At 28.5% G+C, this 17,634-nt stretch overlaps 1 protein-coding gene across 2 annotated transcripts in view; it reads right to left on the bottom strand.

Moving 5' to 3' along the window:
* DNAlig1 (DNA ligase 1) overlaps positions 1 to 17,634 on the bottom strand; it is a 64,877-nt gene that overhangs the window by 37,799 nt on the left and 9,444 nt on the right. For both annotated transcript variants that reach the window (XM_087158260.1, XM_087158259.1), the window contains exons 7-12: positions 16,252 to 16,306; positions 14,161 to 14,221; positions 12,154 to 12,295; positions 4,728 to 4,961; positions 2,045 to 2,161; positions 55 to 115 (exon numbers count right to left, since the gene is read on the bottom strand). In XM_087158260.1, the coding sequence (XP_087014386.1) occupies positions 55 to 115; positions 2,045 to 2,161; positions 4,728 to 4,961; positions 12,154 to 12,295; positions 14,161 to 14,221; positions 16,252 to 16,306 (670 nt within the window). The remainder of the gene's footprint in view (positions 1 to 54; positions 116 to 2,044; positions 2,162 to 4,727; positions 4,962 to 12,153; positions 12,296 to 14,160; positions 14,222 to 16,251; positions 16,307 to 17,634) is intronic.

Below are 17,634 nucleotides of genomic sequence, written 5' to 3'. Positions count from 1 at the left end.
AAATAAATTTTTAAATAAACATAACAAGTTTTTTTTTCTAAAAAAAGTATTCACCTAGAATTTACAGTTTTCTTTTTAGCTTTTTCATTTGGCGATTCATCAACCTTTTCTGAATCTAAAATTGAAAAAAAAATTTAAAAATAAGTTAAATGTTAACTTATTTGAGACTCATGAAAAAAACACAGGTAAATATACTAAGATTGTTTTAAGCTAATTCACCATCTATTAATGTACTTAGCTAAGTAATTGTAGTGTTTCTACCACTATAAAAATACAATGCTAATTCACTAGTATATAACACATGTTAACTTGATTCTATGTTGGGATACCTTTTCATAGATGAAGGTTGACATCGTCAATATCAACTCTCCCCACATTGGTGACCTTCGGATGTGATGCGAACATGCCTACTTTAACAGAAACTTCCACTTCGATATAAACACACCTACTTTGATGGATGGTTCACATTAAACAGATGACTTGCTACTTGTGACTGCGACATTATCCAACCCCTCACCCTGTTGCTACTCATTCTCAATCACGCACAACGTACAAATTATTCCCTCGACTGCTAAATGCAACAAAGGAGCGACCACAACTGTGAACTTAATACAGCTCTCACGATCAGCACTCAAAAGTACGGTGATTTTAATACAGCTCTCCCGGCTTCTCACAAAACAGCCATGAATCAACTAGTGGTATCCGTTCATCGAATTCTATCACAGATATAATTCTGGTGGGGGAGTACTGTAGTGTATCTACCACTACAAAAATGTAATTCCAATTCACTAGTATATAAGACTCGTTAACTCGATTCTATGATGCGGTACCTTTTTATAAATGATGGTTGACATTGTAAGTATCAACTCTCCCCACAGTAATTCTTGCTTCTTAGCTTGATTAAAGAGTATTACTTGATTAATCAATGAGTATTACTTGAATTTAGGAATCAAACAAATATTTAAAACTGCTTTAATTAAACATTATGCATTTCGTGACCAGATTGATCTACACTTATTCTGCCAGTCAGACCATAAATCAGTCTGTCTCATAATCACTACTTATAATGGGGACCCTTCAAAGTTTACTTTGTGGGGGGGGGGGTAAGAGATCTTGAACAAATTAATCCAATTAGAAATTATAATTCGTACTTGCCAACATTGAGAAATCAAATAACGGAGCTCTTACCAACCTACCCAATTTTGGGTCTACAACTACTGAAGTTCAACTCCGTAGTCTTATAATTTTGAACCCAATCTAGAAGACAAGGGAATTCCTGGATCAAGTATTAGGATAAAATTGCCTTGAGGAGGACTTTTTTTATGAAACTAAACCGTATTTGAGCTACACGGAGACAAAAACCATGAAAATCTCACACGATTAGCCTGACGATAAGGGTTCTAGCCCGTGAATCATCTACCACTGAGGATATTTCACTTCAGCCCTGTGGTTGTTGCAAGCCGAATGCGAAATTTGATCGACCCGTGGTAGCTGGAATGCGAACCTGGTTTCACCTCAGACGAACGCCCTATCCCCTGAGCCATCTCGGCTTGACTTAAACAATTAACACTCAACACATTGCAGTAGTGGCAATAGCACCATCTGTTGAGGAATACGAGAAGTATTTTTGCCATCAGTGGATATTTTGTCATCAATTTCTTTCTTTTTTTCAAATACGGAGAAATTTGAAAATATACAGGTAAAGAGGAAATGGTCGTAAAATACCGGAGTCTTTGTTAAAAAACAGGAGACTTGGCAGGTATGGTAATCTAACTATGATGGTTTTAAATAAAATATGGATAAATTTAAGAGAAACATTTCTTCATGCCAATCTTCAAATGGCAAGTGCGAAACAAATCTGCTACAGAAAAAAGCAGGTGAAAGCACAGTAGTCTGATTGATAAAAGGGTTAAGAATTTTCATTTTTCATATAAAATCTGGAATGACACTAGAATGACAAACATTTCCTTATTTAAACAATCAAAATTTTAATACAAATTTCTTATGATGTAACTAAGTAAGAAGTTTTATCATTTTTACTTACCATCAGGATTCTTGTTGTTTTTCTTGGACTCAGATTCCCCATCCGATGAGCTATTCTTCTCTTCCTCTTTTTCACTCTCAGATACACTTTTTGATTTTACAGGAGACTCTTTCTTGGCTATTTAGATAAACAATAAATAAAATGTCTATTTCTCACTTACAAGTAAGATGTAAAAAAAAAAAGAAAAGAAAGAATTTATTGCGAAATTTTCTTCGTATTATTTTTTCTTCAGATTTTTTTATTATTATTTTTGATTCAGATAATTTTTATATCTATTTATGTAACTTAATAATAAGAAAAAAACTAATAAAGTGAACGTTATCTAGATAAATCTAAAATTGACATGATTATATTTAAAAGTAAAAAAAAAAATTTCACTAACATAAAAACAAGTTACTGAAAACAAATTAATAATACGGTTCACACTCAAAATCAAGTATCAATAAGAAAAAAAGAGGGGTACGGCGCAGCGCCATTTGAAAAAGGCAAAGTAGGAATGCTTGTTAACATGGAAAGACTTCAAGAATTCATTAACAAGAGTTAAAGAAGAATCTTATGTATGCAGTGGTTCCATAAAATTTGTAATGTGGAAATCCTTAGAAAAGCAAAACAGTAATCAATTGGAAATTAAAAAATGGAAATGAATTGGTCATGTTCTATGTAAATCTAAAAAATTTAACTTTGAACAAATTTTTGTTTGGAACGTTCAGGGCAATAGAAAAAGAAGACCAAAAAATACTTGGCGCAGAATGATTGTAAGCGAATTGAAAACAATAGGAAGGACATGAAGAGAGGCAAAATATCAGCGTGAGATGGAAAGCCATGATAGAAGCCCTATGATTCAATTTGAAGTGAAAAGGAATATGTATATACTTTTCTGAGTATTATTTTCATTTACTTTACAAAGGCAAATTTAACATAGATTACACGTTGAATGAAACATAATAAAGGGTTCCCACTCCTTCAATAAAGCAAAAATTAGGCACCTTCTTTTTTTGAAAAAATTAAGTACTTTTTTGAAAAATTAAGGATTGTTTAAAGTTAACGTCATTCAGATTGTAAAAGTTAACCTATAAAACTAAACTGCATTCCACTTTTAATGATTTCATTGAAATTGAATTGTAAAATTAAGTGCAGAATTTAAAATTTGTAATTTTTTTCATGTATATTAAAAAAAGAGTAAATAAAGAAGTTTGACTAAAACAGTAAAAAAAATTACTTCAACAAGTTTTTATATTTTTCGCTATTAGACCAGCAAATGTGTTATATTTACTTTTATGATGAACTTCAACAAAATTATTTCCAATCAAACCAGTTATTAGGAATTAACTTCTACATAATGTTACTAAACATTCTGGCGAAAAACATGAACTAATTTTAAAACAACCAAAAATTGAACAAAAATTAAAAACAGCATATTAAGTTGCAATGTTAACTTAATAAAATTATTATTAAAATCTAAGGATTTTTCAGTTGAGTAGATTTATATTTTATGTAACAATCTGCTTATCCTTAGGAAATAAAAATAATAGCGTAACAATCTAAAACTTTAAACAAAAATTTTACATTGCAGCAAAACAAATTATAAATAGTTACTAAATACTTAACTTTCTTGTTGAAGAAAATCCATGTTTTTTTTTATTTAGTACTTAGGAAAATTTTTTTTAAAGTATTTTTGAAGAAAGAAAAAAACTTGAGGTTTTCATCAAAAAACCAATAAACCCCAGGTTTTTGATGAAAAACCTAGGTGGGCTGAGATTTTTTAAACCTTGTTTCTAATAGATCAGTTTATTTTTTTAGTACAATAATGAATTTTAAAAAATGCTATGCTTTCTATAAATTTATGTTTACTTATTACACATTGAAATATTATACAAATTCATTTAATTCTTCAAGATTTCAGGAAATAGTTTTCATTATGGATTCTAGTTCAAAAATATTTCTGATACTTCTTTTCTTAGCATTTTATTTAATCCCTACAAGCAGATGTGTTACCAGTAGAAGTGAATTTCTTAAATTCTGTTAATTTTGAAGGTTAGTGCGGGTCTTCTACTTAGGAACCTAAAAATTGCCCCCCCGCCTCCCAAAGCAATATCTCTTCCATGTGCTGTATTCCCCTTGTCGACATTAGTCTTTCCCTTTAGAATGCTTCACTCTCCTCATAGAACATCATTCTAGGCAAAGAGCAGAATATATCAATGAAAGAACCAATATATTAATGAAAGGACACACTTTCTTCCCCTTGCCTGTAGCCCCCCACACATTAATTTTTGTTTCCCTAAAATGCTTTACCCTTGATGCCTGGTCTAAATCTAAGTGATAAAAAAACAACAATTTAGTTTAAAAAATTGAGCTGAAAAATTGTTCCTATCAATCACAGTGATGCTGAAAAATTGAGGAATTTTAAAAACCTTGAACTAAAATTAAGTACTTTTAAGGAACCTTATTTTCGAAAGTAAAAATTAAGCAGTTTTTAAGGACCATGGGAACCCTGTAATAATTACAATAAATCTTTGATTATGTCACAAAGTAATTTCAATTTGTGAAGATTGTGATACTGATTGCTTATGAAATTTCCACTAACATACCTACGGCCTATAAGCTAAAAGAACTAGTACAAAATTATCATGCATGTACAGCAAAATAAAAATTAATAGCAGAATAACCATTCAAAATACAATACCAAAAAAAGGGTGAATTGCTTGAGGTTTCTTGGAAGAAGTAATTTTCTCCGAAGATTCTTCCTTACTTTCTTCAATATCATCAGATTTAATTTTTGAAGTCTTATTTCCATCTTTAGGTGAAGAATCTTTTTTAACCACCTCTTCTTCATATGTTTTGATGCTTGGAAATTGCTTCGTTGAATCTTCTTCAGAACTCGTTTCAATAGCATTTGAAGCTTTCATAGATTTGCGTGCTAAAGAAAAAATAAACAATTATATAACTAGATGAATATCCGTTCTTTACACGATGCTAAAAATAAGTAGATAATCATTAAATCAGCATTCATGAACACTACAAAAAAATGCACAAAACTAGAAGGCACATACCAAAACAATTGAGAAAAAAACTTAAAAATTTGTTATTCTTATTTAGTGTTATTAGTTGCGGAACCTGCAACTGACTTTATAGTTCAGGCAAAGCAAATTTTAAATATTGTAATTTTTCTATTTTCATTTGAGAATAACGAAGTAAAAAAAAAAAAATTTCTGCAAGAATATTCATTCTATTTTTTATTAATTTTTTTTGGCAGTTATTGCTATTGATATAAATAGTCTTTAAAATCCGATATTTTTTAATATGATTATTACAAGAGCAGAATCTTAAAAAGAAAACACGCATATGTAATCCCTTTTTTTTTTTTAAAGAGTTCACTTTCGTGTGATTTTGCGGTCGATCTTTTTTCTTTCGGTAGTTACAGCGACACTGATATAAAAGAAAATGCAGATGATTTCAAAGATAGCGTCAGTGATGTTTTCTTGCTTATAGCTCTTGTCCGCGCCCTCATTGGCGAGATTGTAATGCGCCAAGCGTAGCTTTCTAACATTCTTTTCTCATTCAATAAAAAATTACCAAACGTAACAGTCCACTTGACTCTATTAGCTCCGACAGCTCTCATTAATCAAAACAAAGAAGTTTATTGGATGTTCATATATATTTAATTATTTATCAACAGTTTATCAATGTGAGCATGGTAGCATAGGTAAGCTACATCACCAAATTAGCATTTCTTAAATAATATGATACAACCTGTTTCTTTTTTTTTAAAATTAAGCTTTTAAAATATATTTCTATAAAAATGAATAATTTAAAATCAACAGTTTTTGAAAAGCAAAATTAAAATGAAGAAATAGTACTAAACCGCTTAGCAGATAGGTCAAAAATTGCATATATAATTTTAGTAAAAGGTACTAATTGGAATAAAAAAATTAACTAAGTACTAAAGGGAAATCATAATGGAAAAATGATACTATTTCATTTAGTACAAGTGCAGTAAATTGCCATACTGTTATTGACACATATGATGCTTATTTAATTTTGGTAATAGTTATTATAACTGAAATAAAAAAAATAAACTATGTATTATGTAGAAAAATGAATGGAGAAATGGTACTAATTCATTGAGAAGAAAAGTTGAAAATCGTGATACCATTTTGGGCACCAATGACGTTTTATTAATTTTGGTAACAGAAACTAATTAAAATAATACTAGAAACTAAGTACTAAAAAGCAAAACTTATTGGAGAAATAAAACTAATTCATTTAGAAGGAACATAAAAAAAGCCATAGTATTAGTGACATCAATGGTGCTTAATAATTTTGGTAATAGGTACTTTTGATATCATGGTAACAAACATATTAATGTAGATAAAATTAGTATATTTAATACCAATTAAAACTGATTAATACTGTGCAGTTTTAAATTAGAGGTGTTTTGTTTACTTTTGTTTAATTGTTTACTTGAGGTTAATTTAAACCATTATAAGCTGGTCTCTAGCAATAATGAAAAATAATACTAACTAAATAAAATTAAAAAAATTGGAATTATTTTAACTTGTGCTGTTATATGTCTGAATCTTGTGCAAGATTTGTTGTTCAGTACTGATTTATTGAATTTTAATTTTTTTTTCCAACCTGCACTGAGAATGGGATATTCAGCTAGTATGATATAAAAATTTTGATTAAAAAGCATCATATATATTTTGAATAAAATAATTCTAAATATATTCTAAAGCTTCACTTCAAAAAAGTAAAATTCTTCAAAACTCATCAGAAATAACTGATACAGTCTAATTAACTACTAATCAAAAATATTTGTGAATAACATATCTGTGAAAATATCAGTTATAAGACAGCCCAACACTGAGGATTCAACCTGACATACTGTAAATGATGTGCGTAAGAATCAACTCACACCAAACTTTGCAGTTATAAAGAGAAATTACTAGAAGCTGGAAAATATAATTTCTGATTCAGTTCACAAAAATAAAAAACAAAAATGTTTTAGAATAATAGCATGCCTGCCAACATTTTACATCAGGCATAATCATGTAAGTCTCAAAATTGGAAATAATGTAGGCACTTATATTTAGAAAATTAAAAAAATATGTATATGAATCAATCTAAAAGAGATTTTTATAAACCATTATATAACTAATTTATTTTATAACCGTTGTTGAACAGACGAACCAATTTTTTGGGTTTACGACTACTAATACTCTGCAGCTTTTTAACTTTGAACCATATCCAGAAGACAAAGGAACTCCTGGATCAAGTATTAGAAGAAATTTGTCTTCGTGGAGGACTTTTTGAAGAAACTAACCTCCATTTGAGTTACATGGAGATGGAAACCATAAAAAAACTCCCATGGTTAGTATGAAGGCAAGGGGACTTGTTCATAATTCGTCTACCACTGAGGATATTTTTACTTAAACTATTAACACTCAATATACTGCAGTGGGGCAATAGTACTATGTGTTGAGGAATACGAGAAGTATTTTTGAAATCAGCGGATATTTTAGCTCAATTTTTTCACAAATTTTATCAACAAATACGGAGAAATTTGAGAATATACAGGTAAACAGGAGGTAGTTGTAAAATACAGGATACTTCGTAGTTATGTAATAATCTCTTGGTATAACAAAGATAGATTTAATTGATTATTTTGTTGCCAAATTAAAGTTAACACTAGTTTAGAACTAAACGATCTAAGTGATTTTTTTTCATCCATTAAGAGATATAACTTTTTCCCTGAATTAAAAAAAAAAGTTCAAGGTATTTAAGAAATTAAGTCTATACTACAAATTTATTTTATTTTTCAATATCTATATGCAATACATTCATTTTATTCTTTCAGAACAGTCTGGCAGCAGTTAATCCACATTTTACAGTTTTCTGTTAAGAATTGTGTTAAAGAGATTGACAATTCTGTATAGGAACAGAAAACATGAAAATAAAAATTTGAAAAACACATACTGAAATTTTAACTTAAAAAAAAATCCAAATTAATACCTAGATTCCAAATTAATATATTTATATATATATATATATATATATATATATATATATATATATATATATATATATATATATATATATATATATATATATAAGGATAGTCGTAAACTTTAATATAAAGTTCCAAATTCTAATAGCAACACCATTAATTTTATCCATTAACTGCAGAGAAACTGAATTAAGGAAGATTTTTTTCCACTGAAAATTCCTTCCCAGCATTGAAATACACAAAAAAAGAAAAACAATTTGCTTAAAAAGTATAGTGAATTAAAAACATTTACATACTTCCTACAAAAGATTTAAATCGATTTATTTTAATTATTAGTAATAGAAATGAAATTCTGAAAAATAGCAAAACAGTGTTTCCCAAACTTATGACTTTTGTGTACCCTTTCTAAATTTTTCGTAATGCTGTGTACCACTAATAAAAAAATGAACGTATTTTTTACTATAAAAAATGTGCAATAAAGTTAAAAATCACAACTGGCTGTTGATACCACTAATTATTAACTGTTAACTCTGCAAAAAAAAAAATAGTCAATAGAAAAATACATAATCATAAATTTTCATGGCTAGCTTTATTTTTAAATAAAAAATTTTGAAATTTTCGTTTGTTGCAAGATATTTCGCATAAGAACACGTACCCCTGCTAAACTGTTCCCGTACCCCTGGGGTACGTGTACCACACTTTGGGAAACACTGGCTTAAAGAGTAGCAGAGCTACTGATAATCTTTAGCATGCAACCATTAATTAGCAACAAAAGGAAAAAAAAGAAGTAATAATACAAAATAGAAAAGAACAAAGCAACAATAAAAGTGCAAAAAATTACTTTTCCCTCATTCTAAGGTACTTGAAATTTATACTATGTTATTTAATTAAATATAGATATTTGTTATATCAATAAAATTCAAAAATATCTTCAAAAACTTTATATAATCATGATAAAATAACTAGTTTTTGATAAATATTGCAGAAAAAATTGGGAAAATTCTGAATTTTTTTTGTTATTTAGAACGACAATCGAAAAGGCAAAGAAAAAATCTCTTTTAACAAGATAGAAAATTAAGCACTTTTTACAAACCTCGAATAGATATATGCACCTTTAAGGGCTTTTAAAAAAACGAACAAGGTGGCCACAACACTACAATTAAGTTAGATTTTCAGATATGATTCAAATTTATGAGAATCTTGCAATTTTTCATGTCCAAGGAGAAAAAAAGCTGAAATTACAGATTTTACAGGGTTCCCACTCAGTTTTTTTTTAAAAAAATCAAGGAATTTTCAATGACTTTCAAAGACCTAATATCAAATTTTTCAAGGACTTATTCAGTATTACAGTTACATGCTAAAGTACGTGTCAACCAGATTTTACAATTACACAGAAGCAGAAATTGAATATTTTTAATGCACAATGCTTATTTGGCAACAAAAAAAATTTAATTAAATTTATCAGCTAATAATACAAATGGTTGATAGTTACATTGCTGTTTCAAATCACTTTGGAAAATTTCAGTTGACGAAAAAAAAAAAAAAAAAAAACAATCTAAAATTGACATAGGATACTAGCCCAACATTTAAAAACTAGCATCAGTGAAACTTTTCACGAAAAATTTAATGATGTGCATTAGAATTAATGTAATTGAATGAATGAATGATACATATTACATTAAACAAGCATAGTAAAGAATTGATAAAGTTTGTGTATGGTTATTAAAATATAAATACTTTTTTTTAATATGTTAGATCAAATTTTAGGTTACAGGAAATGTATGTAATTAGATAAAATATCAAAATATATCCATTTAACATCTGTTTCAATTTTAATAACAAATTATCTATTTTATTACTTCAGAATATCAGTAATGTATTTTGAACATAATAAAATCTATCATAGAACAATATTTTACAGATACCTAACTAAGACTTATCAAGCTTCATTTTCTTTAAAATGTATCTATAAAATGTGAAGCGTGATTTTTAAAACAATTTTGTGAACAAGCATAATTTTCACTAAACGTAATTTTTTAATTGCATTTATACGAATCTAGATATACTATACGTAAATCAAAATTATAGGAAAGGTGAAGTCTTGAAGATTGCGTAAATTACATATCACAATGTGCGATTTTTAAATAGAAATGCGGTGTATTTATTTTAAATTGGAACAATATGAATAGCAAATGATACAAAACGCACGAACTAATAAGACGGAAATCACAATGTGTGATACATAAATCATTTTAATGTAAATTCTGTTGTGTGATTAACCAATAGTTTTCACGTGAATAGTGATCATTATGATGCAAATTGCAATTTGTGGTTTAAAAGGTGCTTAATATAGAACAGCTATGTGTGATTCTTAAATCATTTTGATGAGAATTGTGAGTGGTAATTCTTAAATCTCTCTTTTGTGAATCGCAATGCATGATTTGTAAACTACAAGAATGAGAATTGTGAGGCATGATTCTGAAATTACTTAAATATATCATGTTACTTAAATGTATCATGTTATATGATTCAGAACTATCAATTACTAAATGTATCATGTTATATGATTCAGAAATATGATTCAGAAAATCATGATGTGAATCCTGATGTGATTAATGTGAATCCTGATTGTGATTTATAAAATACCTTAATACGAATTCTGATGAGTAATTTGCAAACCACTTTAAAGTAATGTTTTATAAGTGATTCATTAATCGCTTTCCTTTAAATAGCAATTCATAGAAAATTTTATGTTAATTCCAATCCGTAAATCAAGAATCAGTTTTATGTGAATCACAATGTTTATTCATAATTAATGAAACCTGTAGAACTAAATTTTATTTATTAGCAGTAAAAACTAAATGTAAAAATTTGATTATAAATGATAAAAAATTTATTATTTTTCGTCGTAATAATGAAGTTAACACATTGAACATATTTCTAAATCAACCAAATACAATATATCATTCGTTAACTATGACTGCAAAACGTAAAATTTGCTAGAAATTTCAGCCTTCAAAACATCAGTACATAAATTAAAAGAACAAATAGGATAACAATATTAACCTGTCATAATAATGAGGTTAACACGCTGAACATATTTCTAAATCGATTAAATACAATATATCATTTGTAAAATATGACCGCAAAACATAAAATTTGCTAGAAATTTCTGCCTTCAAAACAGCAGAGAGAAGAACAATAACCTGGTGCGAAAACTCTAAGAGAGAAAATTTTTGCATCTTCTTTAACCCTTTTACACTTCAAGCATTAAAAATTGCATCTATCAAAATTTCTATAATTTTCCTTTGAATTTATTTATTTTTTTACTGCTTTTTTGTAAGAAAGATTAGTATTATTTTAATTCCTAACAAATCAAGTACTTTACAAGTACCCTATGGCAGAATTCAAGGACTTTTCAGGGCTCTGATTTTTTTCAACAAAATTCAAGGACTTTCAAGGTTTTTCAAGTACTGTGGGAACCCTTTTTTATGAGTATCCATTTTGCATTGGCCCCGCAATTGACTGATCATTAAGATACAGTTCCCAGCAGATCATCGAAGTCAAGCATCACTGGCTGAGGTCAGTGTGCGTGTGGGTGACCACTTGGATCAGTCTGCGTAGGGACCAAGGGTGTGCGGTATGGGTCCTTGCTAAACTGTTCTACCGTAAAGAGCTCGACTTCACGTGCAGGCCGAAGGGGTACTGAAGCGGTGATGCTATCCCCTCTGAAGAGGATCAAAATTGTGATGGCATGTCTTCGGATCATCCTCAGGGATGTTTCCCAGACCGTCACCAATAGCCCATTGTACAGCTCTAGTGCGACGTAAATGAACTACAACAACAACAACAGTTTTGCATTGAAAAAAGGGAGGACTAGGGTGTAATATAAAATGTTTCAGATAACATAGTAAATATTAAACATAAATTATTATTCAAGGAGCTTTGCACTAAAATAATTTTATTTTCAAGTGAAATTAAGGATATTTATTATATATGGGATATGATACCAAAACTTCAATCTGGGAGACTTGGTGGCTACACTTATACATGTGAACAAATTTAAGGTATTTACAGAAACAATGCTAAAAAACGTATCTACCTGTTTTTCTTTTAGGCGGTGGAGGCAGTTTAGAGTTTCTATTACATAAAACGGACGAAGAAGGTGATTGAGAGTTAACTCTAGAATCTGATAAATTGCTGAGCACATTGGTTTTCCCAGGGGAATTACCTTCAAGTTTGATCTAGAGAATAAATGACAATAACAATTATTCTTAACAAATAATGTAAACAATGATTAAAATTTGGATATGAATAATAAAAAGGAATTAAAAAATATGAAACATTAAAATATAGCAAGCAAAATAGGAATAAGTAAAAAAAAAAATACCTTAAATAAAAGGTCAGAAACCAAAAACAAGCAAAAACGAAATTCTAAAAACACGTATGTTAGCATGTCTTTAGAATTTCGTTTTTGATTGTTTTTGGTTTCTAACTTTTAATTTAAATTGTTTTCATAAGACAAAATTTGGCTTCAGCTGCTTTTAGCGATTTTTCATTTTGACTCATTACTTTAAGTTTTTTTCTTATAGTTGTTTTTTTTTTTTAATATTTGCTTAAATCAATTTCATACTTTGATAAGTAAAAAAAAATAATAAAAAATTTTAAGGAAAGATTTTTTTTTAAAGAAAATTTCACCTCACCAAGTTGATTGAGAAATCGACCACTAAAATATTTATAATCTAGATGTTGATACTCAAATGATACTAGAAAAGATGTTGATGCTCAAATGAAAAGCAAATTAATTAGAACTTATTTCTCTACCAACTATTGTATCTATCAATCAAATTAACAAAATATTTTTAAATGATCTTCAAGGGAAACATTTGGAAGAAAATCACACACAGAACTACTTCTTATAAATATACATTTTAAAACATAATTGGCTGGGTTAGTGGAGAAAAAAAAACACAAAAACCATCCAGCTTTGTCTGGAATATTACTACTAAAACTCATAATTTATGGAAATAAAATGAATAAATTTGTATTATTTGTGCAAATTAAATGTTTCCAAATCTGAGTAGTTATTTTTCTTTTTTAATCCATTATTTCACAAAGTGGTTTAAATGAGAAATTTTTTTTTAACATTTAATTGAAAACGAGACCAATTTTTGCCACTCCCTAAAATAACATGACGTTTTAACTGTTGTTCCCTGCACATATTAATACACAATATGTTAAGACACAATCACCGTGCCCTAGTATGAGCTGTAACTATACTAGTTATAATTGGTGGAAAAATTAAGAGAAAAAAGCTGAATATACTTAAAACAAACAATGTTATAATAAATGAACCAGATTAATATCATTTTGGGGAAATAGTAGTAATCGACAATGTCAACCTTGTTCTATGAAAAAGTACCCCACCATAGAATCGTGTTAACATGCCTTATATACTGGTGAATTGGAATTTTGCAGTGGTAGGCACACTACAGTACTCCCACACCAGAATAACATCTGTGATAGAATTCGAAGAACTGATACCACTAGTTGATTCATGGATGTTTTTTGAGAAGCCGGGAGAGCTGTATTAAGATCACCGTACTTCTGAGTGCTAATCGAGAGAGTGATATTAAGTTCATTGTCAATGTCGTTCGTGTCGCCATCAGCAGTAGAGTGTATACAGGCCAGAGTTGTGTATGATCGAGAGTGAGTAGCAACAGCGCTAAGAGGACAATGTCGCAGTCACAAGTCAACTGCTCGACATGGAGGATCCATCGAAGTAGGCATGTTCAGATCGAAATGGGCGATTCCGCCAAGGTACGCATGTTCATATCACATCCGGGTCACCAATGTGGGGATATAGAGGTTATAGACAGTGTCAACCTTCATCTTTGAAAAGGTACCCCACTATAGAATCGAGTCAGCATGTCTTGTATACTGGTGAATTGGAATTGAAATTTTGTAGTGGTAGACACACTAACAATCATCCGTAAATCCCATTTTCAGTGGTTACCATTTTTTAAAAAACAAAATTCCCTGCTATTTTGGGTAATTCCTTGTATTTTCCAGGCTTTCCCTGTGAAGTGATAACCCTGTAAATATATACCTTTTTTGAAGAAGACTCTTTCGCATTTTGCAGAGAATCTTCACTTGATAACAGTTGTTTTCTATAAGTACAAAAATAAATATATAAAAATTGAGAAGACAATGTGTTAAGGTTTAAAACATCTTAAAAAATGATAAATAAAATTCAATAGTCAGGATGAGTAATCAAAACTCTCTTGCACTGTTTTTAAAATCCAGTACATAACCAATAAAATATAAAAGAAAAAACTATATTAAACAGGTAATGAATACAAAAGTGGGATAGATATATTAGAGTCATGCAAAACGTCTGCCAACCGTCATAGTAACAGGCGTATTTGTACCAGTTACTATGACGGTTGGCAGACTTTTTGTAATTTAAATTTTCAGTTAATAAAACCAACAGTCACTAAAAGTTTTTATAATTTAAAAGTTTGTAAAAGCAATATTATAAATAACATTTAGTGTTACATTGATAAGTTATGACACTAATTAATAATTCAAATAAAAATATTTTTTAATTATTTTGATCTCTTGAAAAAAATATGTTATGATTCCACAAAGAACATAAGTTAGTTTCTTCCATAAGATGAAAATAGTATGTCAGCAGAAAATTGAGTTTCAGAAAATGGATGTTACTATTTTTACTCTGTTAACAATGTTTAATTATGCAGCATCAATATAATATTAAAAATAGCATCGATAATACCAGAAAATATCAGGATTGGCTTTTTACAGACAGAAACTGGTTATAACCAGTAAAAACTGGCTAAAACAATAAAAATGTTTATAGTTGCTAAATGACATTTAAGTAAACTAAAAAATTTGACTTCATTTCGTCATTCTAAAAACGTGATATAAAATAATTCAATGTAAAAAAAATTAATAAATTACAAGACTGAAATTTCTGAAGCAATAATTGTTGAAAATTACAACAATGATTAACGTAATCTTCTAGTAATTGTAACAAACTTCTCAGTTCACAGTTCGTAAATATATATATACTTTTTAACATTCAATATAAAAAGTGTAGTATGTGTAATATTTATATGAAAAAGTAATATAATTATAAATACTGGATTTAAGTTTTTATTATATTAAATTCCATAATTGAAAAACTTATTCTCATTGAACTTTTTACGTAACTAAATGAAGTCACTCACAAAAAGTTTTTTTTCTTGAAAGTCCTGATTTGCATGGCGACGGTCAACAATCCAATCATGTAAATACGATTAGTCTTAATCTTTTCTACTTATGAGAAGTCATATAACTGGATAGATTCAAGACTCAAATGTAAACATTAACTTATCTTTTGTTAGGTACAGACTATTGCAGAATGTAATATTTGATTTTGAATGGCGGTAATATATAAATGTATTGGTACTTGATTAACATTTAATTGCTTTTCTTACGCATTATCCGTTGTATGTCAGCAATTACTTTCCCATCATTTTCTGAGTTTCTATTTTAAATGCGGCAAAAAGTTTTTTTTTTTGTCATACCTGTATTACCCGGTTTCCACGAGTGCAACTACAGAAAAATGTCAACCCTGAGTGATTTCAATTAAGTTAGAAAAAATCACAAGCATTTTTAAATAAACCAAACATATTGCCATTTTTATTAAAATTAGAATATTTTAACTATTATGTAAACGAAACATGTCAAAACAGAGACATAGTTGCAATATTTTCACTTTATATTTTAGAATTCTATTCTATCTCTGATCTGATATTCTATTACTGCTTTTACTGGAGAATTCCTCCCCCCTTTTAACACAAGTCAAAAGCTTCAATTAATATCTCATTTTGAAAAAGGGAAAATTAAGTACATTTTAAAAACAGCCAATAAAAAAAGCACCTTTAAGAGCTTCTAAAAATGAAAATAAGCACCTTTAAGCACTTTTCAAAAACGCTACGCACTCTGTTAGAGTGTGAAGTACTAAATAAAAAAATGACTGAAGAAAAATAAGAGAAGATTACAAGAAAAAAAATTTATAAATACAACAAGTATTTTTCAGATTTTAGTAGTTATTATAACTGAGTATAATTTATTTATTTGTTTGTGTGATTGAGTGACATAATATTTTGAGATATGCTGAGTTCATATTACTTACCCTATCAGTTTTGTTGAAGAGTTATTACTTTGAAGACTTTCTCCAACTTCCTGACCTGTATTGAGAAACATAATGCTCTAGTTTCATTGTGAAAGAAATATGCACCAAAATAAATAATTGACTTTTTCAGAATACACATCAAAATAATCTGACATTTTTTATGAAAATGTACCAAAATATGTGAAATATGCCCCCCATTTATCGAATAAATAATTTAACTTATATTTAATAACTGAAACGTTTGTTACAATTATGTTGTTATTTCAAATTTGTTTTAATACACTAGCAATATTATAAAAATAAATGGTAACAAAAAATTATTGATAATATATATATTTTAAGATTCAAAACCAATAAAAATATTCTGAAAAATTTTAAAGTATAGGTTGGGATTAAAATGTGTTAAACTAATAACATTAAACTTAAAATCTCTTCTTTTATTGTATAATCCAATGAAAATTTTGTGTATTTGTGTAGAAACAAGTGAAAGGCATGTGACATGTGATCATGACAAACAATGATATTTTTTTAAATTCTTTTTTTTTACTGAAGTTAATTTCCCTAATTCTAAGTTATGTGCCAACTAGTTAATTGCAATTCAAATGTTTAAGTACTTATACACTTACATTATATATCCGACCGTATGTATAGTTAATAACATGCAAGAAGTAGAGTTACGTCCATTTTAATTGAGATTATTTAAATTAATAAATGCTTAAGTATTATGTTTTCATTACGACTAATTAGTTTTCTTCTTAGGATTAAAAGTGCGATAGTTCCTTTATTGTAAGTTCAATTTCTAAAATCTTAGGTTGCGTATACTAACTAAAGTAAAAATCTTTACGATCTCAATCTTACATAGCTGACAACATGGATAGGAAAAAAGCCAGTAGATTTTAGGAAATAATATAAATTTCATGATTATTGTTGCAAAACATACTAAATATTTTACACATAGGGAATTTTAGGAACTTTTGTAGTCATCAAAATAGAAAAACTGCAATACTTTCCAGTCATGATTTCACATTAAATGATCTTGAAATGTTACGTATTATGTTTAATCATAATTTTGAATAATAATAGACATTTAATTCTTCAAAGATAGTTAACTGAATTTTATAAACAAGACTCACTTTATTATGCATTAGTGAGACTTATTTAAATATTCAAGCAAGCAATGATCTGCACAAAAATTCTATTTCAATCAGGATTTTTTAAGGAAACTTACTCAATTTTAGGGATTTTTCTAAAATGTACAAAAACCAGGAGGATTTTTACTAAAGCAATAGACCAGGAGAAACTGGCAAAATCCAGTAGAATTGGCAGCTATGATCTTATGAGTTTTACATCCAATTGTCAAAATTAGATACAACAGTTCTCGTC

The sequence above is a fragment of the Parasteatoda tepidariorum genome, chromosome 2 (assembly GCF_982258835.1).
Source record: "Parasteatoda tepidariorum strain Cologne lab strain chromosome 2, Ptep-v5.0, whole genome shotgun sequence".
Taxonomy (NCBI): Eukaryota; Metazoa; Arthropoda; class Arachnida; order Araneae; family Theridiidae; genus Parasteatoda; species Parasteatoda tepidariorum.
The sequence above is the reverse complement of the archived record's forward strand: the minus strand, read 5'-3'. Positions and strand labels throughout refer to the sequence as shown.